Here is a 21,012-nt window from a genome sequence, read left to right as displayed (position 1 = left end):
TGGGGAAAAGGAGTGAGAGGTGGAAAGAAAGCAACTTTAACTTGAAATGCATTCTCCAAGCCGGCTGACAGAATGGTGGGGGCTTAGAGAGCCATACAATATGTGTGAAAGATCCACATGCGGCTCCTGAGCCACAGTTTGACCATCCCTGCCCTAAACCCAGGATCTCAACTTGTGCCACAGAGAGTGAGACACAGTTTTCCAAACAGCCACTGAACATCAGGAAGATTAACTCTTCAGGGATCCAGATGACAACCTTGAACACAACGCAGGCCCAATTTCAGAACATCCAAAGGGCCCTGCTGGATCAGATAGCCCGTCTAGTTCAGAAGAAGATGATGACCATAGATTTATATCCCGCCCTTCTCTCTAAATTAGAGCATCCTGTCTCATGTAGAAGCCCTTTATAAAAGCTTTGATTCTCAGAAGCTCAAACCCTGAAAACCTTTTCTGGTCTCTCAAGTGCTACTGGACCAGAATCTAGGCATTCAGACAAACATGGCTACCTTCTGGGGGGGGAAACCCAAAAAAGGGCAATCCCAGTGTTCTCTCACAAGGCCTTGGACAAGTCTAAAGCCGCGGTAATATCTACACTAGTTTAACTTGAGGAGGCAGAAACAGTTTTGTTGCTTTTGGCCAAATTATATTGACATGCTGAGTCTCTTGCTCTTAATAGAAGGTGGAAATGGGACCTGTTTGGGATTGTGTGTCCTAATCCAGGAGGCTGGGGGCTGGCCTGTCCCTTCCGCAGCTGGCTTTCCGACTGGACCCTTGGAGAAGGCGCAGGTGCCAATGAACAGGGCCGTCCTTGTTTCTAGCGCTATGGTGTTGCCAGAGAAGGATGATTTAAGACTCTCAGCTGTTGCCCTCCTGATAGCCCGTGCAGAGGATGGCATTAAGAACCAACGGCCCCCTTCACTGAAGAGGCGGGGAGTGTTCCTTTGTACAGGCTGCAGCAGAATACTAACTCAGATTCTGGATCGTGCTGGAGTCCGAAGCATTCTTCCGATGTAACTATCGTTGGAATCAGTGTTCCTTTTCTTCCAAGTAAATAGGAACAAAAATGGGGGAAGGGGGTTGTGCGCAAAATAGAAACAGTGCCCCAGCGGCAGCCATCTTAACAAGGCCAACAAACCGGGCGTTCCACTGTAAACCATAGTGCTGGTAAGAGATGGCCAATTCACCTCAGCAGATCACGGTAAATCTTGTGGCTGTCCCCATAAGAGAGAATGCTCCATACTTGTACCAACACCGCATATTTAATCTGAGATCTTTGGTGGTTCTTGGAGAGAAAGTAGCCAGGGTTGCCAAAACCTTGAGCCATTTTGAGCAGGTGCCTGCTTTGAAGATTGTGGTAGAGGCTTATGGACAGTGTTCCCTCTAAGCTGAGTTAGTGTGAGTTGGCTCCGTTTTTTTAGCCTCCGGCTCATGCATTTTTGTCTTAGCTCAGGAAAAATGGCCCCAGAGCAAACCAATTTATGCAGTAGCTCGCAACTTTAATGCCACTGTCTCGCAAAGTAGAATTTTTGCTCACAAAACTCCACAGTTTAGAGGGAGTATTGCTTATGGGAACAGTGAAGTGCCCAGCAGACATTTCTGTTGCAGCCAACTTCTGAAGCCTTGGGAGGTGGAAAGTCACATGGTAGCTGTGGGTGAGGGCTCCCCCCCTCCCGCCGGCCAGCTGACTTGGGGGGGGGAGGAGCCTGGGAAAGAGGGAGAACCCCCGCTGGGACCTGGGGATTGGCAAGCCTAGTTGCTGGCGTGATAACTTCCCATGTGACACCAGCAATGAGGCCTAGGTCTTCCTCTTTCTCCTTGTACGTTTCCCCCCCACCCCCACCTCCTGCCAGTTGCCAGGAGTAACCTGGCAACCATAAAAACAGCCTGGAGCAGACATCCTGATTTAAACAAAAATGGATGTTGTACTTACAAAACTGGCACAGATAAAGGAAGAGGCCCAAAGGTAGACTTTCAAAGGCTACTATAACTTCACTCTAAATGAAACAAAGCTCTTGGACTCAAAGAACTAACCACCTAAATATGTATTAATTGATTAATGTTATGAATAGTCCACTTGTCTTGCAGTGGATTACAGAATATGTCAAGAAGACGACGACGACGACATTGGATTTGTGTCTCGCCCTCCATTCTGAATCTCAGAATCTCAGAGCAGCTCACAATCTCCTTTACCTTCCTCCCCCACAACAAACACCCTGTGAGGTGGGTGGGGCTGCGAGAACTATCCCAGAAGCTGCCCTTTCAAGGACAGCTCTTGAGAGAGCTATGACTGACTCAAGGTCACACCAGCAGCTGCAGGCGGAAGAGTGCAGGATCAAACCCAGTTCTCCCTGAAAAGAGTCTTCACACTTAACCACTACACCAAACTGGCTCTCAATGCAATCAATAGAATGATACATCTAATAAGCAATGCAATAGGACGGATTGCAGGACTCTGAAACAAAGGTGTTGTCTGAAGAGAACCATAATATTGAATGATGCAAAACATGGCATTAAAAAGATAAAGGTGTGCCAGAGTTTTAATCAACTCATGAAGCAAAGCTCCTGGACTCCAAGAACCGCCTAAATATTTATTCATTTATTTATGATATTAATAGTCTGCCTTTCTCACAGTGAATTACACAATATAAATCAATGTATAAACATAAGAACGTAAGAGTAGTCATGTTGGATCAGGCTAATGGCCCATCCAGTCCAACATTCTGTGTCACACAGTGGCCAAAATCCAGGTGCCATCAGGAGGTCCATCAGTGGGGCCAGGACATAAGAACATAAGAGAAGCCATGTTGGATCAGGCCAATGACCCATCCAGTCCAACACTCTGTGTCACACAGTGGCCAAAATCCAGGTGCCATCAGAAGGTCCATCAGTGGGGCCAGCCATGTTGGATCAGGCCAGTGGCCCATCCAGTCCAAGGCAAGAGAGGAGCAGAGGTGGATTTGATTTGATTTATATCCCGCCCTCCCCGCTCAGGGTGGCTCACAACATGCCACAACACGCCCTTCAACTCTCTGCATTGGACAAACAGGCCAGTCCCTTTGACAAGGAGTTCATGGACGTAAGTCTGACATGAGAAACCACAGAATTCAGAGGGGGGACTTTTTAACCTCCCAGGACGTTCAGTTGCTGACCTTAAAGTAGCAGTTCTCTTACAAAGGAATTTCAAAGGGAGATTAAAAAGAGAGACTGCTGAACAGCAACAGATGATGAAGCTCAAGACAAGGCATCCTCCTGGACTGAATCGAGACCTAGGTTTCCTGTCTCATACCAATGCTGATTTCTCCACACCTATTGCCCCTCCGCATATCACATTTTCTATTGTCATTCACCTGCTGTCATTTGGCATATGAAATCCCTCCACTATCCAATATACAGGACAGATGGACTCCCATTCTAGCTGTGTCTGAAGAAGCGGTGACCCACAAAAGCTCATCCCACACCACAAATTTTGTTAATCTTTAAGGTGCTCCTGGTCTCTTGCTCTTTTCTACAACCTCTGACAAGATCAAGTGCGCCTGAGCTATTGGGGCTGCAACAGAATATGCTATTGCCTAAGTAGAAATGCAGTGGATTTATGTGAACTGATGCAGTATGATACTATGGCAAACCGAGGCAGCATAATAAAAAGTAGAGACATCACACTGTCGACAAAAGGCCATATAGTCAAAGCAATGGTATTCCCAGTAGTAATGTATGGCTGTGAAAGTTGGCCCATAAGGAACGCCAAGCACTGAAGAATAGATTTTGGGGTTTTTTGGCCACTGTGTGACACAGAGTGTTGGACTGGATGGGCCATTGGCCTGATTCAACATGGCTTCTCTTATGTTCTTATGTTATGTTCTTAGATGGTTTCAAACTGTGGTGTTGGAGAAGACTCTTGAGAGTCCCTTGGACTGCAAGAAGATCCAATCAGTCAGTCCTAAGGGAAATCAACCTTGATAGTTCCCTGGAAGGTCAGAGACTGAAGCTGAAGCTCAAATACTTTGGCCACCAAATGAGAAGGGAGCATTTACTGGAGAAGACCCTGATGCTGGGAAAGACTGAAAGGAAAAGAAGGGGAGATGGTTAGACAGTGTTATTGATGCAACGAACATGAATTTGAGCAAACTTAGGTGGTGGAAGATAGAAGGGCTTGACGTGATGTCGTCCATGGGGTCGCGAAGAGTTGGATTCAATTGAGCAACTGAACAACATGTGGTGTGGTGTGGCCCTAATTCCTTTCTATGGATGCCCTTCTGTATTTGTTTTCTTTTTTTTTTCTAATGGCAAACTAGAATGATGTTTATAATGTATTGATAGATGTTGAGAAGTGAATTAGGCGGACGAGAACAAGGAAATACAAGTCCTTTTGTAATTTACCTAGACTTGCAGAAACACCAACTGGCAGGCAACTTTTAATACCTTTTATGGCCAGCCAGACCAAATGGCCTTCTAAATTGTCACACTGTTCCACAATGTGATCCCAGCTCGTGCGAAGAAGTGTGCTTTTGGCACACGAAAGCTTACGTTCTGAGTAAAACTTTGTTGGTCTTAAAGGTGCAACTTGATTCCTGCTTCTGAACAACTGTTCTATGAAGTTTGCAGAATATCAGGAATGTGCGGGTCTTTCTGAATAGCCTCATGCAAGCTGTTCCAGAGGGTGGAATAGTTGATTTCAACATTACGCACTGAATAACTGCAACCATATTCTCTCCTTTTTTTCACTGCTCCCAGTGCGTCTACATACCAGTTGTTTAATGCTGGCCCAATGGTGGCTCAGTGTCGAAGCCTTGAGTAGAGATAATTTCACCTGGAGTACCTGCGTCAGGTTCTGGGCACTGCTCTTGAAGAAGAATGCAGACAAACTGGAACAGGTTCAGAGGAGGGCAAGACACAAGTGGAAGACTGAAAAATAAGGCCTGCGGGGGGAGGGGGGAAGCACCAGGTATGTTTAGCCCTGGTGTAGTCTGAAGAGAGATAAAATCACACTCTTCTATGCCTGTTGCATGGAACAGATTTGTTCTTTGCTGCTCCAAAGGACAAGACGAGATCTAATGAGCTTTCACTGACAGAAGGGCAGATTTGGATTGACCACATGGAGGAATGTCTGAACAGCGTAGCTCAACAGTGCAGCCAGTTATCTGGATGGTTCTCGCTTGCTGGAAGTCTTCAGATATAGATTGAGCAGCCATCCTGTCAGGAATATTCTAGACACATTCAGCAAGCGATCAGGCTAGATCTTCCCAAGGCCACTTTGCAACTCCAGGAAACTTAGCTAAGGTGTACTGCGTCTGAAGTTTACGTGATGCCTAGTGAAATTGTTTATTGTAGAGTTTCAGAAGGTGGCCATTTGGTCTGCAGGAAAAAAAGCTGGATTCGAGTCGAGTAAGATCCCAAGAGATCAACAGGATTTCCAGAGAATGAGTTTTCGAGCATCATTAAAAGGGAGATTTTACTCTCAAAAGCTTATACACCAGAAATCTTGTTTCTAAGGTGTTACTGGACTCTAGTTCAGGGGTGTCAAACTCATTTGTTATGAGGGCCGGATCTAAAATAAATGAGATCTTGGTGGGCCGAGCCGTGTCGGGCCGTAAGTGTACCTATTTAAGATTAGGTAGCAGATATATATATTTTTATAAAGGACACAAACACAATTAAATATTTTTTTAAAACCCTTAAAATAAAACATGCTGAAAACAGCACTTGTTGGTCTTAAAGGCGCTTTCTTTATATCCCATGGGATCCAGGGAACTGGGCAAAGGAAGCTCTGGCTCTTTCCTTCCTCCCCTAGGGCACCAGGAGGGGAAGTAGCCTCAGCTAATACATGGAAGAGAGACTTGGCTCAGTAGCTCTGTTGTGCAATTGAGAGAGCCTGGCAAAGCAAGCTCCGCCTCCCTTCCCAAGGGAGGACCCTCAGCCAATGGAGAAAAATAGAGGCTTTTCTCTGTAGCTCCTGTGCAATTGAGCAAACCTGGCAAAGTAAGCTGTGAAGCAGACGGGAGCAAGAGAAGAGAAAGAAGCAGATGAGTCAGTTGCTCAGAGGCCTGATAGGAGCCCTCTGGGGACCTGAATTAGCCCCTGGGCCACATGTTTGACACCTCTGTTCTAGCTTTTGATTAGTGTCTGGAGATGCCTATGCATAAGGCACTCATGAACTACATTTGTTTGGTTTTGAACCATTCCTTTTTCCTAATATTCAAACCAAGGTAAACTTTCTCTAAACAGATGTACTGTGTAGAAATTTGCTTGCAGCGTCCAAGAATGTGTCAGTGCTTTGAATTTACAGCCGCTTATAAATTCCTCATCCAAAAGATTTGCTGTTAACAGATATATTCGGTAGAACAAAGTTAAGAGTCCAGTGGGACCTTTAAGACTGACAGGGCTTTATTTCAAGGTATGAGCTTTTGCATGCACGCGCACTTCCTCCGATACATTTAAATGTATTCCCTTCCAGAGGAAGTGTGTGTGTGTGCACAAAAATTCATACCTTGAATAAAACTTTGCTGGTCTTAAAGGTGTCCCTGGACTCTTAACTTTGTTCTACTGCTTCAGACCAACACAGCTGCCCACCTGGATTTATTCAGTGCTCGATGTGTTGCATAGCATCTTGTTTTCTGTTGGTAGTAAAATGTAAACATCTTTTAAAGTATATTTCCATTACTTCAGGTACCCAACAACAGCAAGCATATACTTTGTCCTATACATTGCATCGTACTCTTAAAATACACAATTTTGTAACTGCCAAAGAGCAAACTGTTCCCTCTCTCTGCCAAGCACAGGGCTCAGAGGAGTTCCGCAGATAACATTTGGCATTTCTTCCGCGAAAAAGGGAAACATGCCAAATGTTCTGACAGAAGGCATGTCAACCAAGACCTTCTTTTAGCTCTGTCGTGCAGGCAAGCTCAGTGCTTTAATAGCAATGTGCGTGAAAACCGCTTGTATCCCAAATGGGGAAATAAGTTTACCCACTTCGCCCCTAAATTTTTAAACTTTATGATCCAATTTTTGCTTTTTAAAATTTCATTTATAGTTTGCCTTTCTCCTGCAGGGAAACCCAGAGTTGCTGACCGCCTTCCTCCCCTTCCTACTGTGTCTCCAGTTATAACAACCCTAGGAGGCAGGTTAGGCTGAGACACAATGACGGGGTCAAGGTGTTACAGCAAGCCTTCATGGCAAAGTGGGAATCTGAATCCAAGTTCCTTAGAACTTGGCCCTTCAGTGGCTGCTGCTGTTTGGGTTATCTTTTGGCTTGCATCTTGTCTTTTCAAAGCTGTATGGAGACACTGCTGCTTTGTGACTGTTCTGTCCTTAATAAATGGCAAGGGTTTAAGAACATAAGAGAAGCCATGTTAGATCAGGCCAATGGCCCATCCAGTCCAACATTCTGTGTCACACAGCAGCCAAATATATATATATACACACACACACACACACACTGTGGCTAATAGCCACTGATGGACCTCTGCTCCATATTTTTATCTAACCCCCTCTTGAAGGTGGCCATGCTTGTGGCCGCCACCACCTCCTGTGGCAGTGAATTCCACATGTTAATCACCCTTTGGGTGAAGAAGTACTTCCTTTTATCCGTTTTAACCTGTCTGCTCAGCAATTTCATCGAATGCCCACGAGTTCTTGTATTGTGAGAAAGGGAGAAAAGTACTTTCTCTACTTTCTCCATCCCATGCATTATCTTGTAAACCTCTATCATGTCACCCCTCAGTCGACGTTTCTCCAAGCTAAAGAGCCCTAAGCGTTTCAACCTTTCTTCATAGGGAAGGTGTTCCAGCCCTTTAGTCATTCTAGTTGCCCTTTTCTGAACTTTCTCAAATGCTATAATATCCTTTTTGAGGTGCGGCGACCAGAACTGCACACAGTACTCCAAATGAGACCGCACCATCGATTTATACAGGGGCATTATGATACTGGCTGATTTGTTTTCAATTCCCTAATAATTCCCAGCATGGCGTTGGCCTTTTTTATTGCAAACGCACACTGTCTTGACATTTTCAGTGAATTATCTACCACGACCCCAAGATCTCTCTCATGGTCAGTCTCTGCCAGTTCACACCCCATCAACTTGTATTTGTAGCTGGGATTCTTGGCCCCAATGTGCATTACTTTGCACTTGGCCACATTGAACCGCATCTGCCACGTTGACGCCCACCCAGCGTTCTTCACAATCCTCTCTGGTTCTCACCACCCTGAACAATTTAGTGACATCCGCAAATTTGGCCACTTCACTGCTCACTCCCAACTCTAAATCATTTATGAACAAGTTAAAGAGGATGGGACCCAGTACCGAGCCCTGCGGCACCCCACTGCGAAGACTGCCCATTTATACTCACTCTCTGCTTCCTATTACTCAGCCAGTTTTTGATCCACAAGAGGACCTGTCCTTTTACTCCATGACTCTCAAGCTTTCTAAGGAGCCTTTGATGAGGAACTTTATCAAAAGCTTTCTGGAAGTCAAGGTAAACAACATCTATTGGGTCTCCTTTGTCCACGTTTGTTCACCCCCTCAAAGAAATGTAACAGGTTAGTGAGGCAAGATCTTCCCCTACAGAACCCATGCTGAGTCTTCCTCAATAACCCGTGTTCATCCATGTGCCTACTCATTATGTCCTTGATAATGGTTTCTACCAACTTTCCCGGTATTGAAGTCAGACTGACTGGCCTGTAATTTCCCGGGTCTCCTCTGGAACCCTTTTTAAAGATGGGGGTGACATTTGCTACTTTCCAGTCCTCAGGAACGGAGGCAGATTTCAATGAAAGATTATAGATTTTTGTTATTCTCATTCTGCGGGAAGGCCTCAGCCTTGCTTCTTGTTGACCCTCCAGAGGAACCAGTTGGCCACCATATGAGACTGGATGGACCACTGGTCTGATCCAGCAGGGCTCTTCTTCTGTTATTTGTGCATTAAAAAAAGAACTTTTGACATATACTCCTGCAGCCACTTAGGAACAAAAGGTATTTTGTATTCTACCCTCTCCAGACTCTGCAATGCTGTTGGGGAATTTAGCAAACACCCCTTAGCCAGCACATTCTTTTCTGCTTATGCCTGGACTTACCTACCCTTTTGGCCCCTTAAAGGTTAACTGCACTTCTGCAATACACTCTTCAAGCTTTGCTATTTCACGGGTCAGGAAACGACCCAGAAAGTGTCTAGAGCAGGGGTCCCAAACTTTTCATGAGCCTGTGGGCACAGCGTGCTGGGTGCAGCCACAAAATGTCTGAGCAGCTGCAAAATCGCTGTCCCAGCTCACCTTTAGTCCCACTGTGAAGATCCTTGAGCTGCTGAAGCCAAATCTTTAAACATCTGCACAGCCAATCAAATCACCAGTGGCCAATCAGAAACCTTGTGGGCAAAAGCTCCACCTACTTTCTTAAAACACATACTTGGGAGGGCAGTGCTGAGGATGCCTGGTTGAGTCACCAGGGTGGGGTTTTTTTGTAGCAGGAACTCCTTTGCATATTGGGCCACACATCCCTGATGTAGCCAATCCTCCTGGAGCTTACAGGGCTCATAGTACAGGGCCAACTGTAAACTCTTGAAAGATTGGCTACATTAGGGTGGTGTAGCCTAATATGCAAAGGAGTTCCTACTACCAAAAAAAGCCCTGAGAACCGCATAAAAAGGTTGCATTTGCCCACTGGGACTCCCCATATATCTGTGCTGCATTTGCTGATTTTTTGTTTTTACGTTCATATGGTAGTTTTGGTTTCAGTTGGTTTTACAGGGAAGAAATGCAAGGTATACATTTTGTAAAATGAATGCATAATATAAGCACTAAGCCAGAGCTGCTTCTAAAGCTTCACTGCACGACACTAGAGAAGGAACACAGCTAAAGCACCTGTGCATGCATGAACTTAATCTTGTGGTTGTTGGAATCATGGCCAAGTATTTCTCAAGTGGCAGGTAGACTTTCTTTTTGTCGTTCATTTAGAGCGGCTAGGAAAAATGCAAAGCACAAGGAATACGGCTGGGAAGTGCGTTTACCGGACTATTCAGATTTTTTATTTTTAAGTCGTATCAGATTGTTCTTTGAGAGGCTTTGTATTTATTAGAAAATAAGGACATTATTTACATGATGGGGGGGAACCCCTTTGAGCACACTGACGGAATGACAGCTTCATAATATTGCGGCAACAGGAACTGGTTCACTCGACGTACTTCCCGAGGATATCGCCATCTCGGAAGATGAAATAGTCCTGCAGAAGGAAAGGCAAACTGTCATCCGCTACAGCCAAACAGCATTTAGGGGACGCAGCAAGAGACTTGGGAGGTCTCTGATCGCAGAGAATGATTTACTGCACATGCCAAAGGGTCAGCGCTTCACAAATATTAACTCAAGGCCTTCCTTCTACTTTAAACTATTGGCCTTGGAGGGGGGGGATTAGTGGCTAATTATCTCCACAGAGCCAAGGAGGAGGAGTAATCTTTAAGCCCCACAAACACAAAACCATCAATGATTGATAACCCACAAAAATCCCAGTGACAATATTCATCCAGACCCATATCTGTGGGACTGAGCGCAAGCCAGCTATCTGGAATGTCTCAAAATTCAACAGCACTCTAAGTGTTACACTTGTTAAGGCTTTGTAGAAGCATCATCTTCCTATTAAAGTACAGGGCAGATTCCAGACTCTGCAGGCTGGGAGGCAGGGCTGGCTGTAGATCAGGGGTGAGGAACGTCAGGCCCAAGGGCTGTTTACAGCCCTCGCCCTCGAGATCACTTGGTCTGGCCCTTGGGGATTGCTGGGCCAATCCTCCCCCCCGCCCCTCGTGAGCATTGTGAAGAACTGCTGCTGGGATATGTGGGTGCCTTTAAGAGCCTGCTGCTGAAGAGGGGGGGGGGGGCTGGCAGGGGTGGGAGCCAGCTACCACCAGTTCAATTTGCATATGATTATCCCAGACACTGTGACCTAATATGCTAATATTAGGGGATGTGGTCTAATATGCCTGGACCTAGGCATTTGCCTAGGGTGGCGGACCGGTGTGTGCGCGTACGCTGAATTAGGCTCTCCCCACGTAACCTCAAATAGAAAAACAATTATTTGTATTAATTTTGCCGGCCTGAATCATGCTCCCTCAGCAGAGCAGTTTTTTAAGTTGATGATTTTGTTTGGCCCGCGAATAAGGTTATAAATATCCAAATGGTCCTTGGCAGAAAAAGGGTTCCCCACCCTTGCTGTAGATTGTCGGGCACCCTAGCAAGGCTAACTTTTGGCGCACACACACACCCTACTGATAACATTACCAAGCTACATTGGGATGCCCAATTTGAAAATTATTGTTTTGCACATTCTGTGGATGACAGTGTAGGAACCTTCCCGAGCTCCTGAGGCAGGCCATTCCACAAGGTGGGGGTCAACACAGGCCATGCACACAAATAGGCAGTTGCTGATTTCGTACATTCACTCCTCAGAAGGCTTTGCTTGAATTAGCAAACCTGATGCAGCAGAGCACAGTTGGAGAGGTGATCCCAGACTTATATTCAGGGTTGCCACTAACATTTTATTTTTCATTTTCCTGACTTTTCCTGACCAACATTTGTCAATTTCCCTTACCACTGTTCAAATATAACCACAAGTATGAATAGGTCATGAGCGGATCAGCAGCAAGAAAGGAGGTGGAGTTTCTGCAAACTAGAGAAGCAGACAATCCTCATTTGCAACCTTTATGCATGGGAGAAGTCAGGAAAGAGGGTGAGAGAGCTAGTACTCTGTAAACTTCAGCAGGAATAAGCAATCATATTTGCAAAATTTACTCTGCATGGTGCAGAGTAGAAAGTGCTAGTTGTCCTCTGTAAAATCCAACAGCAGCAAAACCCATTTGCAACTCTGTTCTGGGTTTAGGAGACAAAATGTCCATTCCATACACAAGCATGACCCCAAAGCATGCTTATATTTATATGTAAGTTAAACGTAGTACCAGCAGATAGGGATGAAAACAGTTAGATGTTTAAAGTTTTATATTGCTAAATGTTTAAACTAGCCTTGCTTTACAAATGCTACAGGCTGACCTTGGAAATCATGCAGGGACAGAGCTAAACAAGCAATTAGTCTGGTTGCTGGGAGTAGAGCTGGAAAAGGACATCATTAAGTTTTACTTGTATTCTGCTACTTCTCTATTCCAGTTGCCACAAGAACAGATCATGCTCTTGCAGCAGCAGGTCAAAAATCCACTGCTTGAATATATTTTAATCACAATTTTCCTGACTTCAGACCAATTTCCATTTTTCTGACTTTCCAGAAAGTGGCAACCCTGGCATGAGTTCATGGTCTCTCAGGGCCTTGTAGGGGATAACCAGAACCTTGCATTGAGCTCAGTAACTGACTAGTTACCAACCAAGTGTCCACACAGAATGGCTGTCGTGTGTGTGTTTCACCTAGTAATCAGACAGAAGCATTCTGCATCAACCGGAGTGTAGCTTTACACTAGGACACAAAAGAGGCAGAGATTTTAAAATGCCACTTTCATCATCATAATACTTCACTCATTTCAGTTTAACGGCCACATTAAAAAGCAAAGCAGAGGAGGAAATCACAAGAACAGTATCGCCTGTTCCTTTTGTTTCTGCACAAACCCGTGGCTTGCAATCCCAGTAACTGCTGAAAGTCCCTGGCTGTTGTAGGCTCAGTCACCTTTGCATGGATGTGAATAAGAGAAAGCAGAAGACGCTTGCATAAGAACATCAGAAGAGCCTGGCTCACTCAGACCTATGAGGGTCCATCTAGTCCAGGGGTGGGGAACCTTTTTTCTGCCAAGGGCCATATGGATATTTATAACACCACTCAAGGGCCATAAAAAATTATCAACTTAAACAGTGCTCTGCTGAGGGAGAGTGATTCAGGCCAGCAAAATTAATGCAAATAATTGTTTTTCTATTTGAAGTCATGCGGAGAGAGCCTAATCTGGCGCGCGCGCACACACACACACCCCTCCCCCCCATGCAAATGTATAGGTCCAGGGCTTTTTTTGTAGAAAAAGCTCAGCAGGAACTCAGTAGCATATTGGACCACATCCACTAACAGTAGCATATTAGGTCACACACTCATTAGCATATTAGGCCACACCATCTGGAATAATCAAGTGCAAACTGAACTGTTACAGTAACTTTTCCAGGCCCTGCAGCAATTCTGGCCAGCCAGCCAGCCAGGCCCCAGGGAGGCTGCCGCACAGTACATCTGGGCTTTGTGATCCCTGCCTGGCCCTGGGGAGGCTGCCACATGGCTCGGTTCAGCCCAGCAATCCTCGAGGGCCACACCAAGTGACCTCAAGGGCCGCATACAGCCCTCGGGATGGAGGTTCCCCACCCCTAATCTAATCCAGCCTCCTGTCTTATGCAGCAGCCAACCGGTTCCTCTGGAAGTCCAACAACTGGAGAAAGAGGCCAAAGCCATCCCCTGCTATTGCCTCCTTGCACCGGGATTCAGAGGCGGACATTAAATGGAGATTACATGAGCCAAGCGGAAACAGATGTTGCATGCGGCTGTAGCTGTGTGTCATGAGCCCTGATGAGGAGCTGGAAGGATTAACAGACCTGGAAGAGTTGCCAGCCAGTTCCTCAGCTGAACAAACAGCAGCTGGCCCATCAAACACTCTCCAGGCACCAGTGTCAGCTGTTGACGATCAGTCTCCTCCAAGCTCTCCTCCTCCCATCTCAAGAGTTCAAAGCAGGCTCCGGAAAGAACTTTCAGAGCAAAGACATGAGGCACGCCAATGCTTCAGATCTCTCAGCCCTGAGTTCTAGCAGAGTCTCTGCCACCCAGGGAGCAGGCTGATTGAGACTCCCATATAGCTCCCACCCAGGATCGGTAACCTTGTGGAAGCAACGTCTATTCTCTGGCTTGCATCCACGCTCCGGCCCGATTCCTGATCCTGACCTGCTTGATTTCCTTGGCACCCTGACCTTTTGGCTTTTGGACATTGACTTCTGATTCCGGTTTGTGATTCTGCATTGGTGACCTGGCTCCTGCTTAACTTCCTGGACTTTGACCTTGGACTGGCTTTGGACTCCTGCCTGCCTGCACCCTGAGAATGCGACACTGTGCAGGTGAGGGAACTGGCAGTGCTTGGAAGCACAGGAACTAAGCAAGGATAGCAGTGAGATTTTGGAGGGATAGAAGCAAAGACTTTCAAAAACTTATGAACAAGTTATGTGGGTGTTCCAAAAAAGAGTTTAGAAAAATGCCGTTTTCAAAGAAAGTTAAACCTGTACCAGCGGTAGAACCAGACGAGATAATATAGATTTTTATCTCTAGAAACCAACCTTGTCACCCAACACCACCTTTGTGCCACCATATTCTGGCAATAACACCTTCTCGCCAACTTTTACGCTAACTGGCTGCTGGTTGCCATCCTGCAAGGAAAGGACAAAAAGTTAAGTCCCAGTTGTAATGTCAGTCAAAACAGGAGGTTAAACAGCTAGTTGAATCGTTAGGGGTTGCCAGAAGTCACGACAAGTTCCAGGACAAAAGCGGCTGAACGCACACGAGTTATTAGCTGCATCAGCACTGCCTCTAGAACAGGGGTAGCCCAACTGTGTCTCAGGAGCCACATGTGGCTCTTTTACACATATTGTGTGGCTCTTGAAGCTCCATTGGCCAGCTTGGAGAATGCATTTAAAGTTGCTTTCTTTCCACCTCTCCCTCTTCCATCAATTTGCCTGCCTGCCTTCCTTCTCTTGTGGCTCACAAACATCTGACATTTATTCTATGTGGCTCTTAACATTAAGCAAGTCTGGCCACTCCTGCTCTAAAAAGGTAAAGGTAGTCCCCTGTGCAAGCACCAGTCATTTTTGACTCTGGGGTGATGTTGCTTTCACAACATTTTCACAGCAGACTTTTTATGGGGTGGTTTGCCATTGCCTTCCCCAGTCATCTACACTTTCCCCCCAGCAAGCTGGGGACTCATTTGACCGACTTCAGAAGGATGGAAGGCTGAGTCAACCTCGAGCCAGCTACCTGAAAACCCAGCTTCCGCTGGGATCGAACTCAGGTCGTGAGCAGAGCTTAGGACTGCAGTACTGCAGCTTTAACACTCTGCGCCATGGGGCTCTTAGAAGCAGACAAAAGACTATAACTTAAGCAATTGGATGTGCTCCTCTTCCTAAAAAAAGCTACCAAGCATATTGATAAATGAGACGCAAGAAATTCTCACAGTAGGGTTGTAATTAGAAGAAAGTGAACACAGAAGGAAAAGATATTTGTGCTTCCTTTTCACATGTTGCTCAGATTTTCACTGCCACTTACTCCAGAGGCAAAAGCTGCTGTCTATTTCACAATGCTGACATTTATAAGTAACCTTACAAACGATTGCACAAGTAATTATTACCAACTCTTAAAGCCACACTGGTTTATACTGTAAGCAATTAACTTCCCTAGCATGATCCAACACCTTTTCTGTTTATGCATTAAACTTGAGTCTAAATAAGACCTTTGTCTGAAAACAACTCATCCTGGCACTTCTCTGTGGCCCCTAGAAATAGAGCAACAAAATAAACACACAAAATAACTACCGTTGGAATCTGAATCCTCTAAGAAAAACCGAACCTTTTGCTCTAATGTTATTAGAAGAAACACACTCCTTTTACCAAACCATCCATCTTATTCTAGGCTGAGGGCACTAAAAAAAGGTAAAGGTAGTCCCCTGTGCAAGCACCAGTCGTTTCTGACTCTAGGGTGATGTTGCTTTCACAACGTTTTCATGGCAAACTTTTTACGGGGTGGTTTGCAGCTGCCTTACCCAGTCATCTATCTTTCCCCCCAGCAAGCTGGGGACTCATTTGACCCACCTCGGAAGGATGGAAGGTGGAGTCAACCTTGGGCCGGCTACCTAAAAGCAGCTTCCACCAGGATCGAACTCAGGTCGTGAGCAGAGCTTGGACTGCAGTACTACAGCTGTACCACTCTATGCCACGGGGCTCCTCTCAGGGCATTAAGGACATTGCAAAAGAATCCACTGACTGGAGGGAACAAGGACATGACCAATATTCCCTCTAAGCTGTGGAAAAATGCTACTTTGTGAGCTGCTGGCATGAAAGTTGTGAGCTGCTGCATACATTCGTTTGCTCTGGGGCCGTTTTTCCCCACACAAAGATGTGTGAGCTGGAGGCTAAAAAACTGTGAGCAAGCTCACACTAACTCAGCTCAGAGGGAACACTGGACATGACCTTCTGAGGAAGGGATCCTTGAGAGATGACCTAGCAATTAAAACAGGCAATTAAATCACGACCGCATAAAGGTCCTACATAACTCTGGCTAACCAGCAATTCCAAGTAAGGAAGGTATAATATAGTGGGTTCTATGCTTGGCAGAGTCTCAGAGTAAGTGATAACAAGCTCTTTTAATAGGAGTGACATAGTATAAGGTCACAGTACAAGACTGGCGTTGGGGCCCACGGGCCAAGCACGTTATTGGGTCATTCAAACCTGTGGGGGCTTGTGATTGGTCCTGGGCTACAGGGGTTTGAATCCTGCAGCCCTTTGTTCCCAAGTCCCCAAGCTCAGTCCGTATGGCTCCAATGAGCCAGGTGGAAACATCCAAAGTCTTCCCTTGAGTCCACATACGTAACAGAGGGAGTTTAACCCTTAGATGGAAGCCTCAAGGCAAGTTGGGAACATGTCCTCCCAGCCTCCAAATAAGTTGCAATCTTACCTCTAGAGTACATCAGTCTGGTCACATTCCCACCCCGCTTCCTAAAAGCACTCGGTGGGCACCAGGAAAGGTGTTGCCAGGCTCTATGGCACCTGCTGGGTTCACCTGCTCTAGTCCACAAGGGCTTGTATCAGAATGAAATTTTGTTGCCGTGGAAGATTCACCAATTTGGTGTCGTGGTTAGGTGTGTGGACTCTTATCTGGGAGAACCAGGTTTGATTCCCCACTCCTCCACTTACAGCTGCTGGAATGGCCTTGGGTCAGCCATAGCTCTCACAGAGCTGTCCTGGAAATGGCAGCCTCTGGGAGAGCTCTCTCAGCCCCACCTGCCTCATAGGGCGTCTGTTGGGAGGGAAGGAGGTAAAGGAGGTCGTGACCACGCTGAGACTCTGAAATTCAGAGTATATGGTGAGATATAAATCCAATATAATCTTCTTCTTACACAGCTACCCTTCTGGAACTGATATGCAAGCGTCTCTTTCTCATTTCATGGACTGTGGGATTGCTGGGGGTGGGGTGGGAATAGCGTCTAGCCAGAGGACTGGTAGGGGCTCAGAATTTGAACAGAAGGGCAAAGATAACTATCGCGCGAAGTTTTATTTAGAAGGCTGCTACACACAGAATATTGGCTAGATGTCTTCAGAAACCAACCACACGCATACCTTTCCTTTAGAGCCCATCCCGACAGCCACCACTGTGGCCTGCAACACTTTCCCTTGTGATTTCTCCGGGAGCATGATGCCACCCTTGGTGACGGTCTCAGCCGCACATCTTTCAACAAGGACCCGGTCAAAGAGCGGAAGGAATTTCTTAAACGCCTGCCCTGCCTGTTAAAATAAAGCGCAAGTTATTGTGTGCCACGAAGAAACTGCTTTTTGTCTCCCAGTCACAATTTAACGCACTCTAAATCACTGATGAAAGTACTGACTCTACCTTGCAAGTACAACTATAAGTATGAAAGGCCCAGCCTGAAGTAAAAGCAGCTTATACTGCTACGTATGATTTATAGTAAGCAGGATCCTTTTAAGTAATTTCTGTACTCCTTAATGCACCATGTGATTATTTATGCCATGCTTTAGCACTTTCTGGTAGGTCCAAACAGCTACAATTGGTTATTGAATATCCCATCTTGTTGACTCTGCTCTGCGTAATCCAGTTTGAGCCCCTGTGAGAGGGATGGACTATGAATAATGTAAACCAAGTAAAAATAAATTTACAAATGCCCCATTTCTGAACACGGCGTCAGCTGTGTCGATGTATCAGAGCTGAACGTTATTCTTTCAGTACATTTATCCAGATATTGGATTTAGATCCCACCCTCCACTCCGAATCTCAGAGCAGCAAACAGCCTCCTTGACCTTCCTCCCCCACAACAGACACCCTGTGAGGTGGGTGAGGCTGGAAGAGCTCTGACAGAAGCTGCCCTTTCAAGGACAACCTCTGCCAGAGCTATGGCTGACCCAAGGCCATTCCAGCAGGTGCAAGTGAAGGAGTGGGGAATCAAACCCGGTTCTCCCAGGTAAGAGTCTGCACACTTCACCACCACACCAAACTGGCTCTCTAGGACCTCAGGGAGGCATCCACGGTTCTCTCCCCTCCTGTTTCGTCCTTACAGCAACTCAGTGGGGTAAGATGGGCTGAGGGAAGACAACTGGCCAAAGGTCACAAAGTAAATTGAATGGCAAGCCTGGTTTGAAGCCAGGAGTTTCTAGTCCCACCACACTAGCTTTCGGTGCAGCAAGGGGCCTTAGCCGCATGCTTCCTACAGAAAATCATTTTAAAAACTGTCCAAACCCAGGATTGTCGCGGACAGGACGCTTCTGAGGTATCTGGCAGGACACAGTGGAAAGATTCCACAGGCATGACTCTACAGACCTTGCTCAAAGCACTTCTTCTACTCTGGAAGTTTTCTGAAAATCGGTCATTTTCTCTGCCAGATGAAAATACCCACTTTAGTTTACAGTTATTTATTTATTATTTTGATTATTTCTATCCTTCCTGCAAGCTGCTTTTATTTAACAGGGCCGTATCATTGAAGTAATGATTTTTGCACAGGTATGTTATGGGAATACTTTAGACTTGGGATAGGAAGTTATTCCAGTTATACATTTTAATAGGGCTTTTTAAAATAGAAAAAAACCCCAGCAGGAGCTTATTTGCATACTAGACCACACCCCTGACATCACCATTGTTTCACACAGGACTTTTTTGCAAGAAAAAGCCCAGCAGAAACGTATTTGCATATTAGACCACACCCCCTGACACCAAGCCAGCCGGAACTGTGTTCCTGTGCGTTCTTGCTCAACCCCCCCCCCCCTTCATTTTAAACAAAAGAGCACACATAACAGAAAGACAAACACAACAGGAATGACTCTGGAGACTGGTCAAACCTTCGTTGGTTTAGTAGTTGATGAAAAGTTTGGGAATAAAAGTAAAACATATAAATTAAAACAAAAGTTCAGGCTTAAACTTAAGGATCTTACAGGAATGATTAACTTTAAGGGATTTAAGCTAGCATTCAACTACTTAGAATTATGAACTCTGGACTAACAACCTTTAGCACGGTACTCACTAACTTTAGTGCTAAACACAGAACAATCTCTGACTATGTCAATTAGGAAGCATTAAATAGATTTTGTTGGCATCTATAAACACCCATAAAGTAATCCCTTCTGTTGCACATCTATTGTGCGGCGCCAACTCAATTTCAAGGAAGGGGATCTTCCTTTCCAAATAGGCTGCAGAACAGACCAGGCAAGGATCAAGAGCCACTGTTTTTAGTTAAAACTTTACTAGCCTGTGCCGTGAGGCAGGCCAGCCGCGCAACGCTGGCTCAAAGCCTTTTCTAGCGGCTTCCACAGGGCGTCCACATCGCAAGCCAGACGCGTCTGGAAACAGCTAGAAACAAGAAGGGTGAGCAGAACTTCAAGCCATTAGAGGGCGCTGTTGCAGAAAGCAGAGGAGAAATCAAGTTATTTCCCTGCAAACAGATCAGATGGTGAAGAACGCAGAAGGGCAGAACTTAACTTCTTGTGGATAACTCCCCAAGAAAGGGCACACCTCCTATTTCTTTGGTTTTTTACATGGGCAGTGAATGGCAGCAATTCTCCTTACAAATAAAAAACCACATGCCCGAGAGCAGACTGGGACTCCTGCATAGGTAGGTCTCATTTGGCCAGTTGGAGCTGCGAGGGAGGGAGCTCACAACTGTCATACAGCTGCAAATTCCCATGGCAATCTCCTGGCAGATGTCATACACAACCTGTACCAGAGTTTCACCCCAAAGAGGATGGGCAAAGGGGTTGGCTGGACTTCTATTAAAGTTCAACAATAATAAAGTGTCTGAAAAAGTTTTGAAGTTTAGTGTTCTCTTCCTTACAATCATAGCTGCCATTATAGAGGCCATGTTTAACTTCTTCCCACCTTTCTGGAAAAATTGGAATTAGTTCTGTGAGAGAGGAAGGGAATTCTCAGGCTGCCTCATACAATTACACACCCCAGACAAGCAGAAACAGTTAACTCTAAGGCACCCTTACTGATATTACAGGAACAGCCCAAAATACAACACAGTTAAGACACCAGAGTTTTCAGCTTCTGCTACTTTAGGCTTATACAAATACCGTGTGATACTACGCTGCTATAATTAAGGACAGCTTCAACTTCTATAGCTTCAACACTATTTTTTCCTTGCACAGATTGTTGTTCTTGCAGCTTTAAGAGAGAAAGCTGAACTATGTATCTTCAGAATTTTCCTATTTAGAGAAATGTATATTTTGAAATGTCAACCCTTTCCCTACTAAAAAAAAGATGAAACATTATGAAGGAGAGTTAAGCACAGCAACCCTTTTTAACCAAGGACATGAACAGATCCAAGGAAATGGCCTGGTCAGGAGCATGAAAGGAATGCAGGGAATAGTGCAGGTGCAGAATACTTCTTTAACATTCTAGAGAAAATTTATTAGCTGGAGCCAAGGTCTGCACCCCTTCAAACTTGAAATTAGACTAAACCGCATGTTTGCTCTGTTTCTTACAACACATGGAAGAAAATCCTGCTGGATCGGAACCATCTAAATCCACTTTCTTCTTTCCCACAGTGTGCAGCCATAAGGGCAACAGCCCTCCTTTAACACTTGATAGTCAGAGGTAGACAGCCGCTGAATATGGAGGCTTCATTTCACCAACCTATCAAATGGACTACTTGTCCCTTAAAGTACTAAATCCTTCCTCAATCTATTTCTGCAAAGAGTCATTACCATTAACTAAGGTATGAATAATCTAGGATAATCTCCATTCCTACTAGTCTGAGAAGGAAGCTTTGTCCCTTGAAAGCTTAACACTCTGGAAACTCCTGTTGG

The 21,012-nt window shown here is 45.5% G+C and overlaps 2 protein-coding genes across 2 annotated transcripts in view; one reads left to right on the top strand and one right to left on the bottom strand.

The window, feature by feature from the left end:
* Positions 1-21,012, top strand: part of SF3B1 (splicing factor 3b subunit 1) — a 165,897-nt gene that overhangs the window by 27,946 nt on the left and 116,939 nt on the right. The gene's annotated exons all lie outside the window — the stretch shown is intronic.
* The window catches only part of HSPE1 (heat shock protein family E (Hsp10) member 1), a 55,724-nt gene that overhangs the window by 33,102 nt on the left and 1,610 nt on the right, over positions 1-21,012 (bottom strand). Inside the window, exons 2-4 of the mRNA XM_060257405.1 lie at positions 17,320-17,484; positions 14,272-14,361; positions 9,991-10,207 (exon numbers count right to left, since the gene is read on the bottom strand). Of these exons, the coding sequence (XP_060113388.1) occupies positions 10,157-10,207; positions 14,272-14,361; positions 17,320-17,484 (306 nt within the window). The 3' untranslated portion in view covers positions 9,991-10,156. Of the gene's footprint in view, positions 10,208-14,271; positions 14,362-17,319; positions 17,485-21,012 lie in introns of the transcript that reaches the window.

This window comes from Heteronotia binoei, chromosome 16, assembly GCF_032191835.1.
Source record: "Heteronotia binoei isolate CCM8104 ecotype False Entrance Well chromosome 16, APGP_CSIRO_Hbin_v1, whole genome shotgun sequence".
NCBI lineage: Eukaryota > Metazoa > Chordata > Lepidosauria > Squamata > Gekkonidae > Heteronotia > Heteronotia binoei.
Note: the sequence above shows the minus strand (reverse complement) of the source record. Positions and strands in the feature narration are given on the sequence as shown.